The sequence below is a fragment of the Malania oleifera genome, chromosome 6 (assembly GCF_029873635.1).
Source record: "Malania oleifera isolate guangnan ecotype guangnan chromosome 6, ASM2987363v1, whole genome shotgun sequence".
NCBI classification, from domain to species: Eukaryota; Viridiplantae; Streptophyta; class Magnoliopsida; order Santalales; family Ximeniaceae; genus Malania; species Malania oleifera.
The window spans coordinates 101,430,810-101,458,637 of record NC_080422.1 but is presented as its reverse complement, the minus strand read 5'-3'; the positions used below and the strand labels follow the sequence as shown (position 1 = coordinate 101,458,637).

Sequence of the window (27,828 nt, the reverse complement as noted above, 5' to 3'; positions counted from 1 at the left end):
TTTGAATGACATAGTTCAGCCATGTTACAAATGTAACAACGGCGCATCCCTTCAGGGACTGGGAGAAATGATTTTTTACCATGGGAAAGATCAAGGACACAACCACCATTTAAGATCAAAAGGCAGATACCATATAGCACACCAATGATCCATTTATTACAAGTTTCTATGAATCGCCCAACAGAGTTCCACACATCTGTGCTAACACCAAAATAAGAAAAGCATAGCAAATACAATGGGGCCCCCACGGGGCCCACCGGGGGGGGGGGGGGGGTGGTGGTTCAATGCATATATTAATGCGAGTACAAGACGCCATTCCATTTCTATTGCTGAAGATTATCATCCAATAAACCCTGCAAAGATCCATTTGGAAGATTGTGCGTTGCTTATAGGTTATTAATGGTGCTCTCCCAGCCCCAACTTTGAAGTTAGCCATGTGCAGAGGTCATTTATCTCTTCAGGAGAAGTATAGTGACCAAGCCTGCATTTGTCAAATGAAACACGCTCAATAACTATTTGCCCGTACTCTGACAATTATGCAATGCAGATCTTGCTGAGTAACCAATTACTTACCCATTGTAAGGATTAAATTTCACATCTTGAAATCCTGCAGATTTTAAGGACACTAAGGATTTCTCGCCATATTTGTAGGGCACCACATCATCACCTGCAACGAATCATACCAAAATTAAATTGTGCATATATATATATATATATAGCTTACAACACCAGGAACTAAGATGCCAACACGGAGACCATGACAAGTGTGGAGAAGCCAGTGTCAAACAAGGGCAACATCCAAAATTATGAAAAAAGCCCCATAAAGACAGAATCTCAAAATTCTGAACACAATAGATGACCCAGAAAGTATCAATTTTTATTTATTTTTTTTAATTTTGCCTTCTCTCCTGTTGTTTTACTCATTCAGCAACCAAATTCATCAGCATATTGAGAAATGGGATTTCGAACCAGCTCGCTCCATACTGCACTACCTTGCAAGTTCTAAACTAAATCTACAGCAAACAAGACAATGGTGCTCCACTAGTCTACCAAGTACCAACCATTGTAGCTTACTCCTCAAACCCTGATGTTCCAACTAGTTCAACTGTTAAAAGAGTTGATGGGCACTTGACTGTTAAAAGAGTTTATGAGCACTCTTGTCCCATTAAAAAAATTGACCAGAAATAGGAAAATTTACAAAAATTGCCATTTTCAGACTGAAAATAATATTTAGAAAATACATGGGATGAAACAACAGGGATCAATAGTGGCGCAATGCCAGATTTGCACAAAGCCACAAACCCATTTAAGTATGAATGATGGGGATTTCAATTCATTCAGATAGAAACGAGTTTTAGATCCAAAGGTAACAATGGAGGAGCAGCACACCTATTTAAGGTTTAGGCTTAGGAATTTAGGGATGATGTTTTCATTTGGAAAATCTGATTGTTTCAGAAATTTAATTTATCTTGAAGGTTTTAAATATTAGTTTCACTTTTGATTGTATGACTGGCTATGTGTAATGGAACAGTGAAAACTTAAAGGTAAGCTTAAGCTTGCTTGACTAGAGCAAAAATTAATGATTCAAGAAGTGGAAAAATAAAATGGTTCAGTAACAATACGTGGAGAGTGACAGTTCAGGTGCTGTACAAATAAGATGACAGTGCCATCTTATTCAACCTCAACAAGAAAAAGATCCTATACATGCACACAAATGTTGAATAATCAAACAAAACTAGGCAATTTATAAATAACCTTGAATATATATTGAGAAAAATGAGGGAAAAAAACACATTTATCATAGAGGGAAAGCATGTGGATAAAAAGGAAACCAAATCAAAGAGTTATAATGGTTGAAGTTGTCAGAGGTCGTCAATGGAGGAGGGAAGCTTGCTGGCGGTGGTTGTGCTCTTGAAAACAACTAGTTGCTCTGATTCTTGAAGAAAGGTATAGGGTCATGATAGAAAATCAGATCACCACAAAATGTTGGAGACATTCCTGGAAAGGTTAAATTTCAGCCATGTTAGTGTGCTTTTAATGAACCAAACGTGGGAATGTAACATTTCCCCACAATATTCCCAGGAAAAAATTCTTGCAGATTCCCTGACCAAAGAACCATAAGGCACGCATTAGCAAGTGACTTTCTGTAGCTGGACCCAACATTTCTCTGATTCTAAGGCATCAATAAGTGACTTTCTGTAGCTGGACCCAACCTTTCTCTGCATTTTCCCTATCTTAAGATTCCATACTGACCTGACCTTAAGAAGCTCCCCCCACTGAGGCAAGTGGCTTTGTTTCTTGTGTCATCTTGCAGAGAAGAGAGGACAAGAGGACTGCAGTCACCCAGTCATTGTTAAGCAATTAAGGTATAATTATTTACTTAACTGGGAACCTACTGAGTAGCAACCAATCAAGATGGGAAGTGGTTCTGCAGCACAATTGTAGTACTTTCTTATAAACCTACCAAGACAAAGGAGAGCTAAAGACTATTGCATAGTGGAATTCCTTCAGCCCTAGACTATTCTAAACCTATTGTACCATGTTTAAACCTAGTCGAGTAAAATGTTGATCAAGCAGGGACAAACTTTTAATGAGCTTGAACAATTAAAAAATTGAGCCTGAACATTATAATGAACTCCTTGAGATCAAATTTCTATGAGCAGCTCTGTTTGTTTCCCATTCTTTAATAGAACTTTACTTTCAGCAACTCTTTGCTGCACTTCAATGCACAAGAGAATGCTAAAACCGAAAAAGGGAGATCAACCACAGATCCAAAATGAATTAATGTCTCGAAACAACAAAATCAGCATGTGAAAGATAAATATGACTACCTCTACCATGACAAATCAAAATGGGCAGTAATGCAGCATGCCTTGCAGCCTCATCGACCTCTCCAATCTTGTTATTCAAAGTCCTGGAAATGAACAAAAGTTAAAACAATAGTTACTTGATAATCATTGGCACCACAAGATATTGCAAGACATGGGAAGTCCAGGCAGAGATAAAAACAAGATTGTAAGAAACAAACTTTGAGCAAGGAAGCCAGCCACTTAGTCCAACAACTGCACTTAAATTCACAGGGTATGGGTTGCCATTCCCATACTTCCCTGAAGCAAAGCAAGTTGCAGAGTGGAGGGAGGTTGCTGAACCCATACTGAAGCCTCCAACACCAAGTTTAACTGTCGTGAAGAAATTGACATTTAAAATGATATCAAATTATAAACTAGAGAAAGCAGAGAAAGCAATAATATACTCAAAATGAAAACTAAGGGGCTTGAACATCCCATGGATAATCAACAATCCTTTTCATGATTCTTTAAGCTTCTGAAGAACTGATTGTAAAGCAGAGTTAAAATGGTCGATGTCACCATAAATGGTAATAATAAAATGAATGTCACTCCACAATCTACAAACAATATGGTACTTGCAATGTCAAAAGCTCAATTGAAACATTCTGAGACGACAAAATCAGCACATTCCAAGTCATGATCCCACAAACGGCATTTTGGACTGACCATGAAATTTATTCACAATTCAAGAAATGATATATAAAAATGCCCAAACACACCAATACAATAAATAGTCACCGACACGGGCATTCAAAAATGTATAAAACTCAACATAAACATGCTTAACTTGGAGATCAAAACCAAGTGCTATAAATAGAAACTCTGAAGCAAAATTCAGTCTCACACATAAGAATTACAGGAATAGTGCAATTGGAGAAAGTACTTGCTGTCTGATCAATTTATAATGGCATCAAACAAGTAAACAAGGCTGATCTAGTCAAAATAGATTAAAAGCATAAATGCACAAAGATATATGTTTGTGCACGTAGACAGAGAGAGAGAGCGAGAGAGAGAGAGAGAGAGAGAGAAAGAGTACAGAAACGAGGGTGGGGTTTTCCGGACAAGTGTACAGTTGAGAGTTTCTCTAGACAATACTGTTCCTGCATTAACAAAATATCAAAGAACTAGGAATGGAAACAAACCTGTTCATGAATAGGTTTGAGCCAGAAATTCAGCTCATTTGGACTAACAAGGCTGGCACAAATGTTCAATATCCATAAGTTCCTGACACAGGATGTTCTTTTTGTATGTCATATATACTCAACTTTGAGGCCAAGGGCATAGCCTAGTACGAAGACAGTCCCTTCCCCATATAACTCAAGAACGACTCTTGCCCTTCCCTTCCCTAATGTTGAATAGGTCCCCTCAATGTTACCTAGAATGTGGAACATTCAGGGAATGGGAACAGGATCGCAGTACAACGGAGGCTCTAAAATGAGGAATGTTAGGGTTATACTTAACTAGATATATTGGTGAAAAAAGTGTAATGCCACTTGCACATTTTGGGTAGGATGTTGAGTTGCTCCTAAATCAAGAAGAGATTTCTGTTGTGAACTAGATAATGACAGAAATAGAATTAAAATGTGATGATTCCCACTCTCAACTAATAAAAAAATATGTTATGTGAAAAATCATTTGGTTTAGTGTTTCAGAACAAAAATGTACCACATTTCAAAATTTCCGTCCAATTGTGTAGGGCATTTGTGTTTTCTGGTAACTCCATGCCCTCTCCAAGAACAAACCTCACCCTCCCCCCTACCCTTTCAACACACATGCCCGGAACAAAAAATTAAATAATAATAATAATAATAATAAATAAATAAATTGCAACTTTCTCACATGGATCAAGACTGGTCACGTGGCCAACCACATGGCCGAGGAGGATTTTTTTTCTGTCCCCTTGCAAACACATGCAAAAGCAAGAAAAGGGATGACATTTATATCCGAAAGATGCCCCCCTCGCTTTCGAATGATAACTATTAATATGTGAGCAATCCCACTTGTCTCCCTCTTGCACAAGTATGTTGGTTAAACATAAAAGGGAGGTGAAGCATTTTCCCCTGTCCAATGAAATTTGCATGTGCCTTCAATTCAATAATAGAGTTCAAAATCTTACTCTTTTTATTAGAACTTTTTAAGTTCTGATGCACTCAAATTCAAGTCATGTTTGACAATCATTGACTAGAGGTAAGTTTGAGTGAATGTTCAGGCTTCAGCCTGAACTTTTGGCACATGTAAAGAAGACCAAAACAAATTGAATAGTCAAAATACTGGCTTGGCCAGGCTTGGTCCCAACAGAAGAATCATAACAGAAGAGAATAAAACATTGTCCATGCGGACCAAGAAACATAAAACATAAAATATAATTATATACATACATACATAGATATATAAATGAAAAAAAAAAACTCATGGATTCTCAAACAAGAAACAGGTAGCTTCTTTTCAAAGCAAGATTCTAAGCATTTGAAGCTAAAAAAAAGCCATAAAACTAGTAGCTGTCTGTCCTATTGTTCATTGTGTTTGTTTTATTACATATTATTTGGGTTGTCCCTAAGAGGACGAGCCCAACAGTTTGAACTTAGATTTTTCATCTTGGGGATCCAAGTTCAAATCCAATTGGGATGGGGCTCACAGTTGCAGATGGGGAAGGGCTTCCTCTGTTGTAGTCCAAGGCCAAAAGGATCTTCAAATTAATCGAAAAATAGATGAATAAACTTGAAATTTACATATGCTATCAAGGCTAGAAATACATAAAACTCCAATCCTCAATGTACAAAACAACAACTAACCAAGTCTTAAGCCCCACTAGGTGGGGTCAGCTACATGAATCCTTTTCTACCAATTTACACGATCGTGTGCAAGTTACTAAGATAGTCTAAGGGCTCATAAATCCTTACTATATTATTCCAAGTTATTTTAGGTCTATCCCTACACTTCTACTATGCTTCTCAATAAAAGACAAATATAACCAACAATGTTTCAAATATATATACGAAAAAATTATTTCTTTCACTTTTCACTATTAGATAGCACCGATAAATCTCACAATAGATGTTGGAAGTTATGAATCTGAAAAATAGGATGTGAAAAATAAAATTCTGGAAAGTTATCGGCTAAGATGTGTGTAGCACTGCCCTTAGGAAAGATTTCACCCCTCCAATACCATCCGGAAGGCTCGTTGGCGTCTATCTTTAGGATACAACCCTTCCAATTGGTGTGCACTCACCAATCAGGAGATGGGAACGGCACACCTTGGTTAACCCACACAAATAAAAAATTATCATAGAAAAAGAAACCACAATCGATTCAACAACAAAAGAACTTTCAAAGAGAGAATTTGTAAGTAAGAAGAAGAAAATCATAGAAATCATTTTCCAAAAATATATCTAGCCTCAATATATATACATACAAATAATTATTATAAAACAGTCACAAAAATGGTCAACAACAACGGTCACAAAACAGTAAATGACTACGGTGACAAAATGGTCACATAAACACTTATAACCATTTTTATAACAGTTAACAAAATTGAAGAATATCTAGGTTAACCAACTAGAATGTAATATATCGTATCTGGTGCTTTTAGGGCTATGAACCAAACCTAGGATGATAAGTTGTGATCCACAAAAGTATGGTGAACCATTAAGTCTCCATGAACCACAATTCCCATTGTAAGCCAAACAAGCTTACCATCAGCATTACAATCTTAAGCTTAGCTGTTCAAAATGGATTGGTGAAAAATAGGCCATGTGCCTCACCTGGATTTCATGATCGCTCTAGCAATCTTGTGTAAGATTACATAAGGGCGGCCCTACTATACGCTCGTGTAGGTGAAACCATCAAGTATGCACTACAACTAAGCACGCCACCCATAAGGCTACGAAATTCATTAAGAGTAAAAGCTTAACCTCACATGTTGCAATCTTACACTATCCTCAACATAGGAATGGGCATTTATAAATTCAATGATAATGTATACAAGGTCAACTGATGACTTATTATTATCCATACGAACCTAATTCATGGGACCTCAAATCGTATAGGTTGGGCAACCATCACCCTTGACCTTTGGTTATAGGTATGAGTTTCATTCCCCTCAATGAGTCACACACTAACTTTCTACCTAGTGGTCTAGTTTGAAGATTTGCTAAATTCATCTCTTAACTCACATCAAATAGGAATATTACTCGCTCGCTTAGCAATTGCTTTACAACATCATGTCTTAGGGAGTTAGGCATATATGCTTGTTTTCCCATTATAAATTTTATTCTTCGCATGAGCTATTGTAGCTTGGCAATCATAGTATATGGACATTGATGGTACTGGTTTCATCCATAAAGGGATATTTGCTAAGAAATTTCTTAGCCACTCAACTTCAATTCTTAACACCCCCTCTTAAGGTAACATAACCACTAGTGGATTTTGTCTCATCTAAATCAAAGATTCAGTTAGCATCACTATAACCTTCTAATACAGCGGGAAATTTGCTATACATGATATCAGTCCATGGTACCCCTCAAAAATCTGAATAGTATTTTCAATGCATTCTAATCGTCTCGGTTAGGATTTTGGTTATATCTACAAAATCTACAAATTGTGTACGCTACATTAGGACGAGAATAATTCATTAAAAGAACAAGCTTACAATTATTTTAGAATATTCAGATTGTGATACACCATCACCTCTATTCTTCTTTAATTGTAAATTCGCACCAAACAAAAGGCATGGAAATAGGTTCCCTTCTATAATAAGGCACACCATGACATCCTCTAATGACAAAGTTGCTTTCTTTTGTATTTCAAATGCTACTTACAATTATTCCAAGATTTTGATAATTTTTAATGAATCGCCTAGCCATAAAGGCACCTGGGAAATTTAGGTCCTCCAACAATCTTCAATACTTGCTAATTTGGTACTGCACACCCCTATCATCAATCAATTCACTAAAAGAGAGAGAGAATTTACACAGTAAAATCACAATGCTAATTGATGAAAATAGTCTTGGATATAGACCAAACATTCACTCTTAAATAAAACTATATCATTGAGAAACTTTCTCAAAATTAGACCAGACATTCACTCTTCACAATCAAAAAATAGTTTCGATAGATTATTGGAAATAATAATAATTATAACTCTTATATTTCTTAGAAACTTCATCTTATTCAATTACTTAGCATGTGTCCTACGTACCATTAGATTATGTCATAGTAACCTTTCATGTACTTAAATATGCATTGATCATCTAGAATATTGCAATTGCAAAAATTTACAACAATCAGAAACAAAGGATTTTAATAATTTAAGAAATTTGTATACACTAAGCTTTCAAATCCCGTGACTTTTTAACCCAAAATTAATAAATACTAAATTTGAAATCCCTATCAAAAAAATTTTCTAGCAAAACTAGCAATTTATCTTACTTCCTAGTTATTAAGCAAGTAATTAAATAATAACAACATCCTCATCCTGAGTTGTCTAAATTATCAAGAAATGAAAACTAGATCAATTAACCGCAAGATCAAATGAAAAAACAAGCTATGGTCAACAAATCAAATAACAACAACGTAGTCAACAAATTCAACTACTAGGACTTGTAAATCAATTCAATCCCAAGCCAAAAAAAAAAAACCTATATTGTTTTACCAATGACTTTGAAAATGAATAATTTTCTAAAATTCAATGGAAATGCAACAAATGGTATAAGGCTATGTTGTTTTAATGTCCATTCGTAAAATTTTACCTCTAACTGCCACCTGTACATACTCCAATTAGTCAGAACAAGATATCCTCTCAGTTTTTCCATATAGGCCCAAGGTAATGATGCAAGTTAGGTGTATAAATTTATGAAGAGGGGGTGTTATGCATTGAAAATCATCCAAACAAATTGTTATATTTCAGTCCACCATAAAGTTCAAGTTTATTTCCTTAGAGATGGTTGGAATTAAAACTGGCTAAGGAATTTCTTAGCAAAATATCCTTTATGAATGAAACTAGTTCCAACAGCATCTATGCACTATGACTGCTAAGCTACAATAGATCATACAACGAATAAAATCTATAACGGAAAAAACAAGCATATACGCCAAATACATGATGTTTTAAAGTAATTGTTAAGCAAGGGAGTAATATTCCTAGATTATGTGGGGTCAAAGATGAATTTAGCAAATCCTAAAACTAAACCACGAGGTAGAAAGCTAGTGTGTGACTCATCAAGGACAATAGGTCTTATCCCTATAACCAAAGGTCAAAGATGACGGTAACCCAACCTACGCAATTGGAGATCCCATGAAGTAGGTTCATATGGGTAATAACAAGTCATCAGTTGACCTACTAGGCTAGTATACACTATCATAGAAATTATGAATATGCATTCCTATGGTGAGGATAGTGTAAGACTGCAATGTGTGAGATTGAGCTATTACTCTTAATTAGTTCCATAGCCCTTATGGGTGGTGTGCTCAAATGCAGTGCATACTTGATGGTTTCACCAACATGAATGTAGAGTAGGGCCGCTCCCATGTAATCTTAAGCAGAATTGCTAGAGCGCTCATGATACCAGGCGAGGCACATGGCCTATTTGGGCCAATCCGCGTTGAATAATTAAGCTTAAGATTGAATTGTGAATGGTGAGCTTATTTGACTTAAAATATGATTTATGGTTCATAAAGACTTAATGTTTTACCATACTTTCGCGGATCACAACTTATCTTCCTAGGTCTGGTTCATAGCCCAAAAATATGATACATTAGATTCTAGTTGGTTAACCCATATATTCTTTAGTCTTTTGATATCAAGAGGGATTGTTGGTATTTTGTGTAAAAGGTATTTCAAATACATTTATTGCTTCCCTCCTCTACCAATAATCTTAAAATTTATTGCGATTATGTGACCGTTTATGTGACTTTTTGTTATTAAACATTTTGTGACCTTTGTAGTTGACCATTTTGTGACCGTTTTATAATAATTATGTGTGTGTGTGTCGAGGATAGATATATTCAGAGTATAACTGCTAGTGCTTTCTTCTTCCTCACAAATTCTTCTATCTGAAAATTCCTTCAGTGCTGATTCAATCGTGATTTCTTTCTTGTGGTCATTGTTGCAATATATCTATTTGGGTTAACTGAGTCATAATGTTCCCATCTCCTAATTGGTGAGTGCACACCAATCGAAAGGACTGTACCTCAGGTGTTGGACACTAACGAGCCTTCTGCACTGTATTGGAGGGGCGAAATCTTCCCTTAAGCTCATAATTTCCAACAATTACCTTAATTATCTCAATTAGGTAGCTGATTCTTGAATAATAATAATAATAATAATAATAATAATAGAAACAATAAGAAATCTTATAGTTACTTTCTCTTGAATCCATTTTTGCTCTTTCATCTCAAGTAAAACCCCTTGAAGTCTCAACTAATGGATTAGGATAAATATTTAAGTAATCTATTAGTTCTCTTTTATTTTTTCCACAAGTACAGAGTTCGAGATCCCATTTGGATATTAGAAGGATTACCATGTATAGCACAAAATTTCTCTGCCTATTTCTTCTATTAGAGCCCTGTCATTATACCTCAAGAAGTAGAAAGAATTACAACCCTCCATCCCACCTAAAATTCTAGAAATTGGTTGATAGTTAATTGTAGTTAGAGGGATGGAAGAATTTTTGAAATCTTTCTAAGTGAATGGTTGCATTGGCTGTCCTAAGAACTACAAATCAAAGTTGATGAAGTCAGCCGCAAACAAAGAGATGGGTAAGAGGGGGATGGGGAAAAACAATTCAATTTCATTAATCCTAACCCACCTAAAACTTTTCGCATATTTAAAATCCTAAAAAACCATAATTAAAAATAACCACATAATCATAATAATTAAAGTGCTAGTTATAATAAAATACTAACTAAAACTAAATGGTCTTATCTTGAAACCACTTCTTTGAATTAGGCCTCCAAATAGGATCAAGCCTATCTAACCAAATAGTTGCTTTCTGTCCTACATCAAAAGTTATGTTTCCCATAACATAAGGAATAAAATGAGCATGGTGATCTCAAAGGCTTTGAATTCTCCAAAAGTGACACGTGGACAAAAAAAACAAAAACCAACACAAAACAAAACAAGTATAGATACTCTTGCATTAAAAAAAAAAGATTGAAAGAGAGAACCTACTTCCAGCAGGTTCTGTTGACAACAAATTTGCAACATGTGCTGCTGAAGCATCCAAACCCTCCAAATCATCACGAGCATCTTCAGAAAAGCCTTCCACATCAATCCCTGGTTGAAATAATTTTAAGAGATTTAAATAGTTTTTCATTAATGTTCAAACACTCAAGTTCTAAAAACTGAACAGTTTCAACTCCCTGTTTTTAGTTGTGTATGTAATTTCTTCTATTGCATTAAAGGTTATAATTTCACTCATTCTAAATGATGCAGCATACGTGTGTTTAATAGTAAATTAAAAACAAACAGGTTCCCAGAGCAAATTAAACTTACAAGCAGTGGAAGGGAAGCCACCAAATACAGTTACTGGTTGAGTAGGAGCAGTTGGGCATATCCATTTAATCTGAACAATAGAAACTTAACTAACTTAAGCTATGAATTTTTGAATGAAATAAAAATCCATTTCCTAGTCAATGAAATGTACAGCAAAGCAGTGAAGCAGGCACAAGTAATTGAAATTAAACTCATCCTTACATTTGGAAGAGGAAGGGTCTCCAAGACCTGGGACCAGCTGCCAATTAAAATCAAAACATGTAATGAGATTTCAATCACTAACTCATATGTTTAAAAGATGTTAGTAAATCTGTTGAAATTGAATCAGTGGTCTGTGTTCTGAGCAGCATTGAGCATGCAAATTGGAAGCTTAAAGTTTAACATGAAGATAACACCATAATCATTAAAAAAAAAAAAAAAGATAGAAATGGAATTGTTTATTTATTGATGAAAAAACAAGATATATTAATTGAGAAGGGGAGTACAATCAATATAAGAGGACAAGGAATCCTCAAATAGAAAAAGAAATGGGATTACATTCTCATATTATACAAAGTGTCAATAGCTATCAAAAACACAATGGGCATTAGTTTTGCATTATCTATAAAAACAAAATCAGCTGATTCTTTTTTCAAGTGAAAACCAAGCATCTCCTTAAAGTATAGGCCATACAGCAGGAACTATTACATATCTTGCTTCAGTGAATATGAAAGCTCAGTGCAAGAGCAGTTATCATCAGTCTTTAAAGAAGATTGAAAAACATAACACAAACTTGCAAGACCAGCTAAACTGCAGTTGAGTAATCAGCCTATTTAATCTTACGACTCTGATAAAAGTGAAGCACAAAGTATCCAGTTAGCAGCAACCATTAAGTATATAATCTATACTATATATAAGCACAAATGTGTTAAGGGCTTAAAACATTGTGTTTGACAAAAATATCCTTACTTTTAAGTTTATGCATACAAAGTTCCATTATTTGGACCGTCTTAAATGTAATTTTTATCTGAAAAAAATATCCTTATTTTTAAGTTTGTTTATACAAAAATACCATTACATAAGCCAGCTCTAATAATAATACTGAACTCAACAAAAATATTGCCCTCTGAGTTTGCTTATCCAAAAGATTCCCTTGCATGAACCTATCCTTCATACAATATTATATTTAACAAAAATATGCTTGCTTTTAAATTTATCCCTGTAAAAATCCCTTCGTATTGCGTACACACATGCAACAATGCAATTATTATTATGCTATGAGTGGGTGGAGACTTGTGCTAGGCACAATTTTAGGAGTGAACTTAAATAGACAATATAAAAAAATAAGCAATTGTCGCCCAAATTATTTAATTTGAATAATACTTAAAAGGGTAAAATCCGGTAACACCCCCTTACTTTTCAGAAAATGACATTCCACCCCTTGAGTTTTCGAAAACTACCACAAAACCTCCTGAGGTTTAATTTTATTGACAAAATCAACCTTTTGTTAGTTGATCGTTAGTCAACCATTAAGTTTAGTGAAAAATTAAATCTTATCCTTAATAAAATGACAATTTTACCCTTACACTCAATTTGGATAAGACAAATTAAGAAAATGACATTAATTTAATAAATTAAGTTGGAAAAGTTTATTAGTTAATTACAATATATTTTGAAAATTAAACTTAAAAGTAAGTTTAACACCTAGTGACTAACTCAGGTCAATCAGCTGACATAAGCATGACAACATAATTTAATTATTATTTTAAATTTTCAAAAATAAAAAAATAAATAATACAAATAATTTATAAAAAATACTGAAATAGTTATATTGTTATAAAATATTTGCTATATACGTTTCATGAAAATTAAATAACTAAATATGTCTTTAACAGATAAAATATAGTTTAAAAAATTTTGATTTGGGAGGTTGGTCAATTTGTGGCTTACTTTTTAGATTTGATTGAATACCATATTTAATAAAATAACAACTGAGATAAAATTAAGAAAAGTAAGGTGAATTGTCTTGAACAATGGTCAACCAATTAATAGAAATTTGGGTTTTCTTTATCCATTTAGCATTCATATTTCACATACAAAAGAACTAGCATCCCATTTTACAATTTTACTTTATAAAGAATGAATTTTGAAATTTTATTTTATTTTTTTAACATTATTTTTGATAAGTTACTTGAATTTAAAAATATTGAATTATGTTTTATTTGTTTTATGATGCGTTAGTTATTAAATTTTTACGAAACTTGTATCTAATAAACATTTTGTAATATTGTAATTATTAAATATTTTTATGATTTATTAATAATTTTTATATTTTCTTATATTTGCTTTAAAAATCTAAAATAATAATATATGTACATATTTTTTTGTTATGGTGATGCCAATTGGTTGATCTAAAGTGATTGAAACGAATAGACCAGTTAATTTGTGAATCAATTAGGTCTTCAAGTCGTTTAGTTAGTTTTCAAAACATTATGTAAACCAATTTTTTCAATTTAATTTATTAAATAAGTGTCATTTTAAAATATCATTTTACTATGGTTAAAATTATTTTTTTTCACATTTACATAACAGTTGACTAATAGTCAACTAATGCAAGGTCCATTTGTCAATAAAATTAAATCTCAGGGGATTCTTTGGCAGTTTTTGAAAACACAAGGGTGGAGTGCCATTTTTAGAAAACTTGGAGGTGTTGCTGGATTTTACCCTATTTAAAATGATTCTAACGGAAGAATGGATTAAAGAAATTGGAATAAGTAACAAAATAATTTAACATAAAAAATGAGTCTTGGGAGAATATGTGACAATGTATTCAAACTATTCATTTCTCTCAAACAAACCATTGAATAAAACAAACTCCTGTTTTCACTATTCACAAACAGCATCCATAACGTGTGCACATAAATGTTATTTTTGCGTCAAATATAGGCATAATTTGCCAGGAGGTCATGGCAGTTGTTAAGTGTATCAGCAAAGATGGCCATGAAAATGATACAAAAGAATTCAATAAAGATGGTGATAGTGCTGCTACCATTCAATGAGAAAGATGGCAAAGCGCAAGATGGTATATCAAGTATATATAGTTCAAATTTTTTATTCTTTTCGAGAGTCATCTCTAAGTATAGATGAATGTAGCAGAGCAAGTTCAATGAACAGCATTAATGTGGCATGATGTTTAGAGTAAGAGAATGCCTTTCCAAATGCCCGAGATACAAATCAACCATTGGCTTTCTCCACTCAAAATTTATAAATTTCTTTACACACTTCGTAAAACTTATGTTGCCAACCAAAAATGGAGACATACTTCTCCTTTTATAATATACTATTGATATCTTACAATGTTATAAATAAGTATCCTGCATTTCTTAGAGCCAAAACTTGTTAAACTAAACAATCTTATTTTTTCATCAAATGATTTTAAAAAAAAAAAAGGCAGCCCGGTGCACAAAGCTCCCGTGTATTCGGGAGCAGACCACAATTGGTCTATAGTACACAGCCTTACCTTGCATTTTGGCAAGAGGCTGTTTCCACACCTCGAACCCGTGACCCCCAGGTCACATGGCGACAACCTTACCGTTGCGCCTAAGCTCCCCTTCATCAAATGATACAACAACAACAAAACAACCAAGCCTTAGTCCCACTAAGTGGGGTCGGCTATATGAATCATTTTCCGCCAATTTATGCGATCATGGACCATTTCTTTTGATAGATTCAAAGATATTAAATCCTTACTCACTATCTCCTCCCAAGTTATTTTAGGTCTACCCCTACCCCTTCTACTGCCCCCCACAGTAACTAAATCACTCTTCCTCACAGGTGCACTATAAAGCCTACGTTGCAAGTGTCCATACCATCTGAGTCGTCCTTCCCTTATCTTATCTTCTATAGGAGCTACACCTAACTTACCACGAATATGTTCATCCCTTAATTTATCTTTCAATGTTATACTACTCATCCATCTAAGCATCCTCATCTCGGAAACTTTTACTTTATGGATATTATGTTTCTTCGTCGCCCAACATTCTGATTCATATAGCATAGCTGGTCTTATAGCTGTCCTATAAAACTTCCCTTTCAATTTTAAGGGTATTCTACAATCACATAGAACACTTGAAGAACTTCTCCATTTTATTTAACTTTCTTTAACTCTATGCATTACATCATCCTCGATTTCTCCTTCAGCTTGCATAATAAATCCAAGGTATCGAAATCTACAAGTGCTATTTATTTCTTCATCATCAAGTTTAACTTTGTCTCCAATATTCCTCCTATCATTACTAAAATTACATTTCATATATTCTGTTTTATTTCTACTTATCTTAAAGCCTCTAGATTCCAAAGCTTCTCTCCATAATTCTAACTCAGCCTCTACTCCATCCCTAGTTTCGTCAATTAATACAATATCATCTGCAAACAACATACACCATGAAAAGTCCTTTTGAATACTTTTAGTCAATTGGTCCATCACTAAAGCAAAAAGATAAGGACTCAAAGCAGATCCTTGATGTACACCTATGGTAATTGGAAATTCTCTAGTTTCTCCATCTATAGTCTTTACACTAGTCATTACTCCATCGTACATATCCTTAATGACATCGGTATACCTACAACATACACCCTTTTTTTCTAAAACCCACCATAGAACTTCCCTAGGTATCCTATCATATGCTTTCTCAAGGTCAATAAATATCATATGCAAGTCCCTCTTCTTTTCCCTAAACTTTTCCATTAATCTTCTTAAAAGATAAATAGCTTCTGTTGTAAATCTCCCAGGCATAAAACCAAATTGATTTTTTGAGATCTTCGTTTCTAACCTTAATCTTTGTTCAACTACTCTTTCCCATAGTTTCATCGTATGACTCATAAGTTTAATTCCACGATAGTTATTACAATTTTGAATATCTCCTTTATTTTTGTATATAGGTATTAAAGTGCTTTTCCTCCATTCATCTGGCATTTTCTTAGTTTTTACAATTGTATTAAATAAATTAGTTAACCATATAATTCCGTTATCACCCAAGCATTTCCAAACTTCAATTGGGATGTTATCTGGTCCCATAGCTTTCCCATTTTTCATTTTTTTAGTGCAAACTTAACTTCGTTAACTCTAATTTTTCGAATAAATCTTATATTTTTAGTCTTTTCCTCATTTGACAATTCTAAATTTAAGCCTTTTATTTGGTTTTCGTTAAACAACTTACTAAAGTAACTTCGCCATCTTTCTTTAATATCTTCGTCCTTAACCAAGACAATATCATCCTCACTTTTTATACAATGATATGAGCATAAAATACATTAAAAACATCTCCACACAGATTTCCATACTAAATATTTTATAATCAAAAGTCACTTTTTTAAGCTAAAAAACAAAAAAAAATTAAAAGTTCTTTTTCATTCAATCAAATAATATGAAGCAAAAACAGGAGTACAAAGATATCTCCAAAGAATTCAACACAACTCAAAAACATAATGATACAAAGGAGGGTTAATATTATTCTGATAAAACATTTAAGTTTTCTATTGAAAACCTTGAAATTTCATTTTCTAAATTATTTAACTTCTTTTGATTGACAACAAACTTATAAAATAATAAAAATAGTTTATACTTCAATTCTAAACAAACTAATGTTATTTCATACAGAGTCTTTTTTCTTCTAACCTGTGTCGATTGACATGTAGTTTACTTGATGTGAACTCACCTCATTTACCATTCAATTTTCTCAAGTGCTAATTTTTTTATAGTTAACTAAACAAAAATAACCACTTAATAATCATAACTAGGAGATTTTCTCATTATCATTGTATTGAAAATCTTTATTATATATATAATTACGATAGTGTTAAAGGAATAAAAGAACATGTTTGACAAAAAACTATCTTAGACTCTTTTTCAAAATGCTCCTAATTATACATTCCCATCATATAAAAGTTAATATGTCTACACACCCCATTCAAACTATCCAAGTTACCAACACATCACATACTACAGCAGCTAATTACAACAATCAATATACACTCTTATCTAGCAACATTTTATCCTAACTTTCCTTGGATTTTCTCATGTCTATTTAATGCAAGAGCCAAAAGCTTGTTTAGAGAAAATAAGTAAATCAGTCATCTTATAACTGCCTCCTCCTCCTTTATTCTTCTTCTATTCTTACTAGAACTCCTGACATAACTAGAACATAGCACAAAAATAGGGATACTTATACAGACCGAATCAGATGAACTTGATGGTAGGGGATGCTGGGGAGGGTCAAAAGCTGAGAATTCTCCCTATCCAAGTGCAGCTCTTCTTGTGAATCTCAAAAATGCAAATCTTTGCCCTTTACCTGGCTACATCAAGTCAAAAAGGAAAAAGAAAATCCCACTCCAGCTTTGTAATTTACAATTTCTATATTTTTGGTTTCTACTTTTTTACTTTTAAATGTATGTCAATTTTTTACTGACCCAGAAGTTCAACAATGCAAAGCATGCAGGCAACAGCCACCACACATCCTCTGGAAATAATGCTGTCAGAAATTCTGGTTGCTAATAGCAGGCTGCACATCCTTTCCCCCTCCTCCGTTCAAGTCGCGAGCATCCTGCCCACCATTGCCATATTTCCAATGATCTACACGCCCTTAAAACAAGACTTGTCACTCCTACAGTACAGACCAGGTTATTCCAAGACCTGTAACTTTTTTTTTACTGCAATTGCTTTTGGCTACATTTTTCATCCAATGATTTTAAAATTTTACATAATTTCCTTTTTTTTGTGACAAGTTTTCTATTTAATTTTTTTCCATTTTGTTTCTGGAAACGATATCTCTGTACGTTTTTCTGTGTGTGTGTGTGTGTGTGTGGCTGTGTGTATGTGATTACAATGTCCAGGATATTCCCACAATTTTTTTCTCCCAAACCTGACTCTTGTTGGATTTCTCTGCAACTTTTTTAAGCTATAAGCTCTTCCCCTCTCATTTTTTGTAGAAGACCATTTTGGTACATCCCTTGATGTTGGTGAATTCCACAAAAAATCTAGATATGGTATAATAGCTATGGAGTGGAAAATAGAGATAATTAATTAATAATTTTTTTGTTTGTGGAAGTTAAAAAGCTTGACTTCACCCAACAACAAAACATGCCCTTAAGTATCACTAGGTGGGTCAGCCACATGAATCCATTTCCGCTGACAAACTTAGGACTATTAAATCCTAACTCATCATCTCATTCCAAGTTATTTTAGGTCTACCCCTACCCCATCTACCCCTCCTAGTAATTAGCTCACTCCTTACTGGTGCACTATTTGGCCTACGTTGCAAACCCTCAAACTATCTAAGTCACCCCCTTATCTGGTCTCCTGTAAGAGTCACACCTAACTTACCGCAAACATGTTCCTTAATTTATCTTTAACATTATATCCCTCATCCACCTTCGCATTCTCATTTGGAAACGTCTACTTTTTGGATATGTTGTTTCTTAGTTACCCAACATTCTTATTCATATAGCATAGCTTGATTTTTCACCTAAACGATGATTTTAAAAAATAATAAAAGATGGGGAACATTTAGGGATTGGGTATCTAGAATTTAAGAATACTACAATATTTTCTTTTTACGATTGCATTTGTTCCATTTTATAAGATTACATAAAAATATTTAATTGCAATGCATTTTAACATAATAATTATCTTTTTATCATTTTAAAAACCCAATACTTGATTTCTACCATATCTTTATATAAACCACCACCAAAAAGCCAAAGAGTCTACACTATGCGGCTAGTAAAGACTATAAAGCTAATAGCAACGCATAATCAATTTTTTAAAAAACATATAAACTATAGTATTTAACTTAAAATTGTTGCACAATATAAAATAGAATAATTTACCCATCTTACAAGTTAAAAATTGGATCTTGTATGTATTAACTTAAAAAAAAAGGTGTCCCCAGGTGTCACGAGTTAAGCTTGTTCAAGGCATTATGCTTGCCTATAACCGCTTGTCTCGTGTGCTTGGGATGAGTTTCCATCATGTAAATACTAGTGTAGGGCTATTTTATGTTAGTAGTTTATTTGTATTCCAAATAAGGCAGTATGACTACTCGGTCATTTCGATGTTTCCTAGTGTCAGGACTATAATTACATAAAAACCTCTTTAGGGGAGGGTGAATGTTCATCAGTCATTGTAAAACTCACTAGCTAGTGTCAATGTGTTTAGCCTACTTGCCTCCCTTGCTAAACACACAATGTCAACGGAGGTGTTGTTAATGAATTACGTTTGCTTCAATGTTTACAGCTAGCTTGCCACTGCTTTCATGAATTGATTATTGTTTCCGCTGCGATTTGAATGAATGCTAATGAAAGTGTAAGGTGGATGAATGTTGGTAAACGACTAGCTAGCTAGTTAAGCAAGAGTGCTTTAGCTAGCGCCGCACGAACCATCACAAAAGTGTGAAAATAGTCGGCCCATGACAGTTTATATCATAGACAAGGCTCAGTTGCTACAAGAATTCAGTTACCTTCGTTGTGGGATTTAGAAAGCTTTGGTAAGTGACCATGGCACCAAACAATGCTGAGAGGATCAGTGTGTTGGAAGCACAGGTTGAGGCAATAGCCAATACTGTGGCCGCGGAGGTGGCCCAGATGAGGGAACTTGTTGACGAAGTGATGGGATCACAAAAGCATCAAGAAAGTTTGTTAGGTGAAATGTCAAAGGACTTTCGCCATACAGTTGAAACTTTGCAGTCGCAGATGGTTGATCTGGATGCAAAGGTGAATTTGATGGTTCTTGCTATGGGAAACTCCAACACTCTAGGAGTTAGCAAGGTCAAAGTGCCAGAACCCATAATGTATGGGGGTGCCCGGGATGCCAAGGAGTTAGAGAACTTCTTGTTTGATTTGGAGCACTACTTTCGCGCTGTGAGGATGGCCTCATAACAGGCAAAGGTGAATACTGCGACCATGTACTTGGTTGGTGACGCCAAATTGTCGTGGCGTTCCAAGTACAAAGATATTGAAAACGGAAGTTGTGTAATCGATAGTTGAGCAAACTTGAAGAGAGAGCTCAAGGCCCAATTCTTTCCTGAGAATGTTGAGTATAATACAAGGAGAAATCTGAGAGATCTCAAGCATACGGGGTCAATCAGGGAATATGTGAAACAATTTTCTGCTTTGATGTTGGATATTTGGGATATGTCGAAGAAGGACAAGTTGTTCTACTTTCTGGAAGGGATGAAACTATGGGCAAGAACTGAACTTCATAGGCAAAGAGTTCAAGACTTGTCTACCGCACAAGCTGATGCAAAACGCTTAACTGACTACGCTGGTGATAATACCGTTTCGTCCAAAGGGTTTGACGAAGAGGGAAACAGTGGAAAGTCTTTCAAGAAAGGCAAGCCCAAGAGTGGGGAGAGCCGACTATAAAGCATCGACTTCTAAGGAAGCTTTGTCGTCTCGAGGGTTCAACACACCCAACGGAAAGGAAAAGAGTAAAATTTCGTGCTACTTGTGTGGAGGACCTCATAGAGTGAGTGAGTGTCAACATAAGAGATTACTCAATACCTTACAAACTTCCACTTCGGGACAAGTGGTGGAAAGCGAGGAGGAAGAGGATGATGCCCCGAGGGTAGGTGCAATGTGGCAGGTGAATGCATTGAAAAAGCAGGCAAAAGCACCAGAAGTTACACAAGCAAAAGGGTTAATGTTTGTGGACTTGAGGATCAATGGGAAGAGTACCCGCGCTATGGTGGATACAGGGGCTACTCATAATTTTTTTTCACAGTTACAAACATGGAGACTCAACTTATCCTTAGAGAAAGATACAAAACGCAGGAAAGCAATTAATTCTGTAGCCCAGCCTACTCTGGGAGTAGCCAAGCAAATTACTGTGAAGCTTGGACAATAGAAAGATCATGCAAATTTCACAGCGGTGTCGTTGGAGGACTTTCCAGACATTCTAGGAATGGAGTTCCTAAGGGGGACGAGGGCAGTGTTGATGCCTTCGGCTGGTTCCCTATGTCTGCTGGAAGATCACTTATGTATGGTGCAAGTCGTTGCAACGAAAGGAAACTGCGGGAAGTCCCTTTCAACCATACAACTCACCGAGGGTTTGAGAAAGGGTGGGCAAACACATCTAGCCACGGTGGTGGTAGATGAACAAGTAGGCCAAGAGCTAGTGCCTACGACCATCCAAGCGGTGTTGGATGAGTACAAGGAGGTGTTGCCGGATAAGCTGCCTCACAATTTGCCTTCATGACGGACTGTGGAGCATGAGATCGAGTTGTTGCCATGAGTGGAACCACCTGCTAAAGGGTCATGTCGGGTGGCGCCTCTAAAGATAGTAGAGTTGGGGAAACAGCTTGATAAATTAGAAGAGGGATGTGTTCGCCCTTCCAAAGCACCGTTGGGAGCATCAGTGTTGTTTCAGAGAAAACATGAAGAGCATCTGTGAATAGTGTTCGACAGGCTGAGGGAAAACAGTTTGTATGTGAAGAAAGGGAAGTTTTCTTTCGCTCAGCGGAGCAACAAATTCCTTGGTCTTGTGGTTGAACAAGGTCGTATCCGGAGGGGTATGGAGAAGATAAGGAGGATTCAAGAATGGAAGATCCCCACGACAATGAAGGAATTGCGTTCCTTTTTTGGCCGTGCCAGCTATTACAGTAAGTTCGTTGAGGGGTATTCACGGAAAATGACTCCAATGACAGGACTACTATGGAGGTATTATTGGCCGCACATGCATGATGATGTGGTTGATTATACCCGGACTTGTCTCATTTGCCAACAAGACAAAGGAGAACGGAGGAAGTTTGGTACGTTCATAGCCGCACCAAAGTACTGTTCGGCAAAGGAGACGACACAATTGTTCCGTGTGACTATTGTGAAATATTGGGGTGTTCTCCAAGTTATTGTTTGTGACCAAACTTAATGTTCACTAACAACTTTTTGACAGAATTTTTGAGGATATTCAGGTCACATATTGACATCTCTTCGAGTTCTCACCAACAGACAGATGGACAGACGAAGAGATTCAAAGAGCTACTAGAAGAGTGTTTGCGCCATTTTGTCAACGACAACCAAAATTGGGTGCAACTACTTGATGTGGCTCCATTCTGTGACAATGCCCAAAGGAGCTCAACAACCAACAAGAGCCCTTTTGAGCTTGTTACAGGCCAGCAGCCGCTGTTACCTCACACAGTGGGCGAGTCATACAGACAAAAGAGTCCCAGGGCATACATCTTCACCAGAGAATGGAGATAGAATGCAGAGTTTGCCCGAACCTATCAGGAGAAAGCTTTTAAGTAGATGAAGAAGTGGACAGATTAGAGGAGAAGACCGCAGTTTCATGTCAGCTACCTCAAGCAATTCAATGTCGACACCGATGATCTGAGTAGAATTCAGTCCAACAGAGTAGAGTTGAAGACAATGCAACTTGACAGACGTGAAGTTGAAGAGATCCTTGCAAACATAAAGTTCATATCCTCAAGGAAGAAGCGGCAGAAGTTCCTAGTGAAGTGGCAAAGTCTACGAGGACATCGACCGCATAAGTGGGGGAGTGTCACGAGCTAAGCTTGTTCAGGGCATTATGCTTGTCTGTGACTGCTTGTCTTGTGTGCTTAGGATGGGTTTCGAACATGTAAATATTAGTGTAGGGTTATTTTCTACTAATAGTTTATTTGTATGCCAAATAAGGCAGTATGACTCCTCAATCACTTTGATGTTTCCTAGTGGCAGGATGATAATTACATAAAAACCTCTTTAAGGGAGGGTGAGTGTTCATTAGTCATTATAAAACTCACTAACTATTGTCAATGTATTTAGCGTACTTGCCTCCCTTGCTAAACATACAATGTCAACGGAGGTATTGTTAATGAATTATGTTTGCTTCAAAGTTTACTGCTAGTTTGCCACTGCTTTCATGAATTTAATATTGTTTCCGCTACTATTTGAATGAATGCTAATGAAAGTGTATGGTGGATGAATGTTGGTAAACAATTGGCTGACTAGTTAAGCAAGAGTGCTTTAACTAGCGCCGCACGGACCTTCACAAAGGTATGAAATTAGTCGGCCTGTGACACCAGGCCATAAAACTCCCCTCTTTGTGAGGGTAGAGGGAGAGCCATCAGAGTGGTCACCTGTTCAAGATTTATGAGAGAGAGAGAGAGAGAGAGAGAGAGCGCGAGGGAGCTGATAAACGTGATCATCATAGCAACAAATTTGATAAAATTGAAATCCACTCAACATGGTGAAGCATAACAACCAAAATCCACACAAGAACAAGGACAGGCAACAAACACTATCTTTTTTATTTATTTATTTTTTTCACCATGAAAAAAAGGAGCCCATAATTTATAAACACATAAACTATAGTACAAAGGAGTAGATAACCAAAACCATCATCTTTTTGCCTTTTCCCAATAAAGAATGGGATAAGCATGCATGGGTATTTATTCATTGACACCTTAAACACATGCCACACCCAATGTTAACTCACACAAATCAATAGAAACCATAAACATAAGCAATAGTCAAAGATTGATCAAAAAATTCCAGCAATGAATGCACTGTACACAGCTTACATCAATAAACATGGAGGCACAATCTAGTTCAAAATGATCAAAATTGACCACAATGATGTTTTTGTTGCTATGGAACAAGCAAAAAAATAAGAATTTTCAGAATCACGAGTAATCAGTTACAGACAATTTAAAAAATTCTTAAAGCAAAAAATTTCAATGTGAAATTTTAAAATGGATCTAGTCTGACAGAGAATTCATTTTAAATAATTGAAATTTGAAGGCAAAAATTCAAAATCACACATATCTGTGTATCTAACTTATCAGTTGGGAGGAGATGTTTAATATCCATTATCAATGCCACCAAAGATTTAGAAATTAGAATCCCATAACCAGATCCATGCTTTCACATGCACGTTAACTCGAACCTCAAGGTCGGAAACATGAAAACTTTCAAGCTTATCTTTTCCTTCCATGATTTTCAATGAAGCCAAGTGGAGCATTCAATCGGAATAATGGTCAAAGAGAAGAATAACAACATTAAAATCACATGCACAAATCTTCAGAAGGATAGAGATATATTTCAACCAAATCTTGAGGATGGGGATAAAGTTCAGTCAGGACAATACCTTGATCCATCATCACCAAGGCCATGTAACCAAACTATGGTAGCCTGATGTTTTCCTTTAGGCTTAACCACATAAGTCCTTCCAAACTCAAATGCCCTAGCTGTTCCACCACCTGAAATGGTATTGCAACAAAATTCACTAAACAAAAAGACCTGTAAAGAATAAGATTACACGAGTATAAAAGAAATTTTATAACATCTGAGAATACTTTCACATGAGGTCCATACTAATTCTTCAGACATAGCATACCCAGATGAATCTACGAATTACTATTCATCTAGTCGATGATAAAAGCTAGGAAATTATCCCTTCTACTGTTTGTTTTCTTTTCATTCTCTCTCTTTCCAGGTTCCTCAGATATCAAATGGAGAGAAAAAAAAACATAATAATTCATCGATTAGCTTTTGCATCATAGTATGAAGATATTGAAGGAAACAAATAAACTAACCAGAACCAACGGAAGGGCCACTGAAGCTCATCTTAAAACCCCAAAAAAACCACGCTCCTGAGACTGATTATTCAAAGGATGCAAAAGAGGAACTGCAATGGAGGAACACCAAATTGACATTAGCCGCTAACACCCAATTAGGCGGTACATATAAATTTAAAAAAATAAAAAATAAAATAGCAAAACGCACGGACTTGCATCAACTACAGCTGTGCATATCTGATATAACTCCAAATGAAAAGTGAAAAATGCTAATTGTACGATAAATGTTCCAAAATTAGAGAAAAATGACAAAAGGCAAGCAACCCATCACACTCAACAACAATGCCCAACAAACATTTTACCAAATAAATTACACATATGGTTAATAGGTATCCATCACATGAAGCTAAGCTTAGGCTTGCATCTGTTTAGACAGAGAAGCCAATTACATTTTAGGGTTTAGCCCTTTCTACCAAGTACCAACCTGGACTGAATCAGAGCTCCCAACCTTCTTCCAATTTGAAGGTAATGACTCTCTCTCTCTCTCTCTCTCTCTCTCTCTCTCCCTCCCTCTGTGTTTTTGGGCCACACCTTTTCTGGCATCTGAGGCCGCGCCTGTCTTTATAAATCTGCCATTGAGCAGTCGGCAGAGTAATGTCGTCATAAATAATAATTTTTTTATAATATAATAATTCTGATAATGGATAATATTTTTGGAAATTAAGTGTGATACAAAGTTTAGCATTAATAGTTATAAATATCTATTAATTGACAATTTGTAAAAGAAAAATTGTAATATTAGTTATAATAAAAATATACTTTTATATTAACATATTTATTTTAGTTTTAAGATATTAAAATTATAATAATAAGCTTCACAAAAAAATAAATTTTGAGAAAATGCTCCCATGGTATGCATTCAGTGCTCACCTGCCACATGGGCTCATATGATTGCTCATAATTTTTTTGAAAAGACAACGATATAATAATTATAAATGACCAATTAATATGAAAAATAATATAAATAAAATAATTTTTTTGGGCTATTAAAATAAATGCTTATAAATAATAATATAAGAGAAAGAGAAGATATCCTGCCTCAGGGCTTGGTTCAGGTGGCAGTTCGAATACTGGGATTTCCTCTCACGAGGTCAGCCAATACGTGCATCCCAGGTTCGATTCTGGCCCTGAGCCCCTGAATTTACCTCCTTGTGGTGGGGTGGGGCCGCCATCACAGGGCATGGGATTAGTTACGATCTGTGCGGACCATAAAACGGACGTTGACGAGCGTGGATACCCAGCAAAATTCAAAAAAAAAAAAAAAAAAAGAAGAGAGGATATCCTTGCAAGGAAATATCTACATTAATGTAAAACATTCATTTCATCTGAAATTTTATATAATAAAATTAGAATTTTTATTTAATTTTAATGTCTTTTTGATTTTTTCTAGGTATGATTTCTCATTCAAATTCAAATTTTGCATATGGTTTGTTCATTAATACAATGAAAATGGGAAAATACATGAAAAATAAAAATAAAAAAATGAATACATTGACTGAATACATGGAAAATAGAAAAAACAATAGAAAAATAAAAAAAAAATAGAAAAAATAAAGTCCAATGGGCCGGCCTCCATATTTGCACTTGCACACACATCACACAAAAAAAAAAAAAAAAAGCTTTAGTTGATAAATCAAAAATAAAAAACTAATTTGTGTTAAATTTAATTGAAGAATTAAAATTTGATTGACCAATTGAATTTAATCAACAAATTAATTTTAAGTTTGATTGACCAATCAATTTGGAGAGAAGATTCAAGTAGAACTGATTATTTGAAAGAGTGTAGGAGTGGAAAATATTTGAGAAAGAATTGGTTGCTGAGAAGAATGAATGGTTGAATGATTGGGATTGAACTAAAGACTAAAGGGTTCAGATTGTGAAAATTGGAAAAAGCTTGATAATGGAAACTTAGGAAAATTTGAGCAAAGAAAAAGTAGGCTTGCAAGTTGGAGGATTCAATAGACAGAGATTGGTTCTTTAAATTTTGTTTAATTCTATTTTAATTTATTGCATGATTAGAATTGCATAATTTTAAGTTCAAGGTTTTGTAATTTAAGTTCGGATATGAGCATAATTTTAAAATAGAATTCAATTTGATCTGAAAAACCTAGGAATTTCCCTAGAATTCATTTAACAAATTTGGATAATTGACCCGGATCCGAAAGCTTGGACCCAAATTTGGATCCAACCAAACCCAAAAACCCGAATGACCCATATCCAACCCAGAGACTTGGGACAACTTGACCCAAGTCCAGATCCATTGACCCATTGACCCAAACCCTTTAAACAGGAAGAGTCGGACTGATTCAACCGGTCTGAATTGGGTTTGACCCGATTGGGAAAGGATGATCGGCCATGTGTTAGCTAGTAATAGTGACAAATGGCACTATTTTTTATTTACTTTTTATTATTTAAAAAAAAATTACAGCAAGTTGACGTCAACATGATGTTACCCTCCACATGGCAAAAAGTGATTCGTTTTGGAAATTTGTGCAGATCATTGACGTGATAACAATCTAGTCATCCGGAGAAAACATATTGGAACACCAGGATTGTGCCATGCTACTTCCCGAGTACGTGGTCTTAGTTGTGCCACGTGCCACCGTTTGTATGATGACACATGTCTCACTAATATATATATATAAATGTTTTTTTTTCTCTCTCTCTTCTTTTCTGTTTCTCTCTGCTTCTGCTCTTTCTCTCTCCTTCTCTCTTCTCTCCCTTTTCTCTCTGCTTTCCTATAATCTCTTTGTTTCCTCTCTCTCTTTCTCACACACGCACACACGCGCACACCTTTTTTTCTCTATTTTCCCTCTCTCTCTCACGCCTTTTTTCTCTATTTTCCCTAAATCCTTATCTCTCTCTCTCTCTCTCTCTC

General features: G+C 35.2%; 1 protein-coding gene across 2 annotated transcripts; it reads right to left on the bottom strand.

The window, feature by feature from the left end:
- Positions 1-134: 134 nt before the first annotated feature.
- Positions 135-25,543, bottom strand: LOC131157827 (uncharacterized). Of its 2 annotated transcripts, none has more exons than XM_058112226.1 (10): positions 25,375-25,543; positions 24,909-25,000; positions 24,461-24,572; positions 11,545-11,581; positions 11,344-11,413; positions 11,020-11,124; positions 3,029-3,179; positions 2,832-2,914; positions 574-667; positions 135-481 (listed from the first exon to the last, which is right to left on the bottom strand). In XM_058112226.1, exons 2-10 carry the CDS (start codon positions 24,937-24,939, stop codon positions 397-399), a joined length of 768 nt encoding a protein of 255 aa, XP_057968209.1. In that variant the 5' UTR covers positions 24,940-25,000; positions 25,375-25,543; the 3' UTR covers positions 135-396. The 2 variants fall into 2 exon arrangements, with proteins under 2 accessions (XP_057968209.1, XP_057968210.1); XM_058112227.1 differs by having other exon boundaries at positions 25,253-25,388.
- Between the last annotated feature and the right edge of the window lie 2,285 nt (positions 25,544-27,828).

Bases quoted from the DNA above. Each gene is read 5' to 3' on its own strand.
- LOC131157827 (XM_058112226.1), bottom strand. From the start codon at position 24,939: ATGAGCTTCAGTGGCCCTTCCGTTGGTTCTG. The intron at 2,915-3,028 runs GTTTGTTTCTTA...GTTCATTTCCAG, and splicing joins GGCTGGCTTCCTTGCTCAAA to GACTTTGAATAACAAGATTG. The intron at 668-2,831 runs GTAGTCATATTT...GATTCGTTGCAG, and splicing joins TTTGATTTGTCATGGTAGAG to GTGATGATGTGGTGCCCTAC.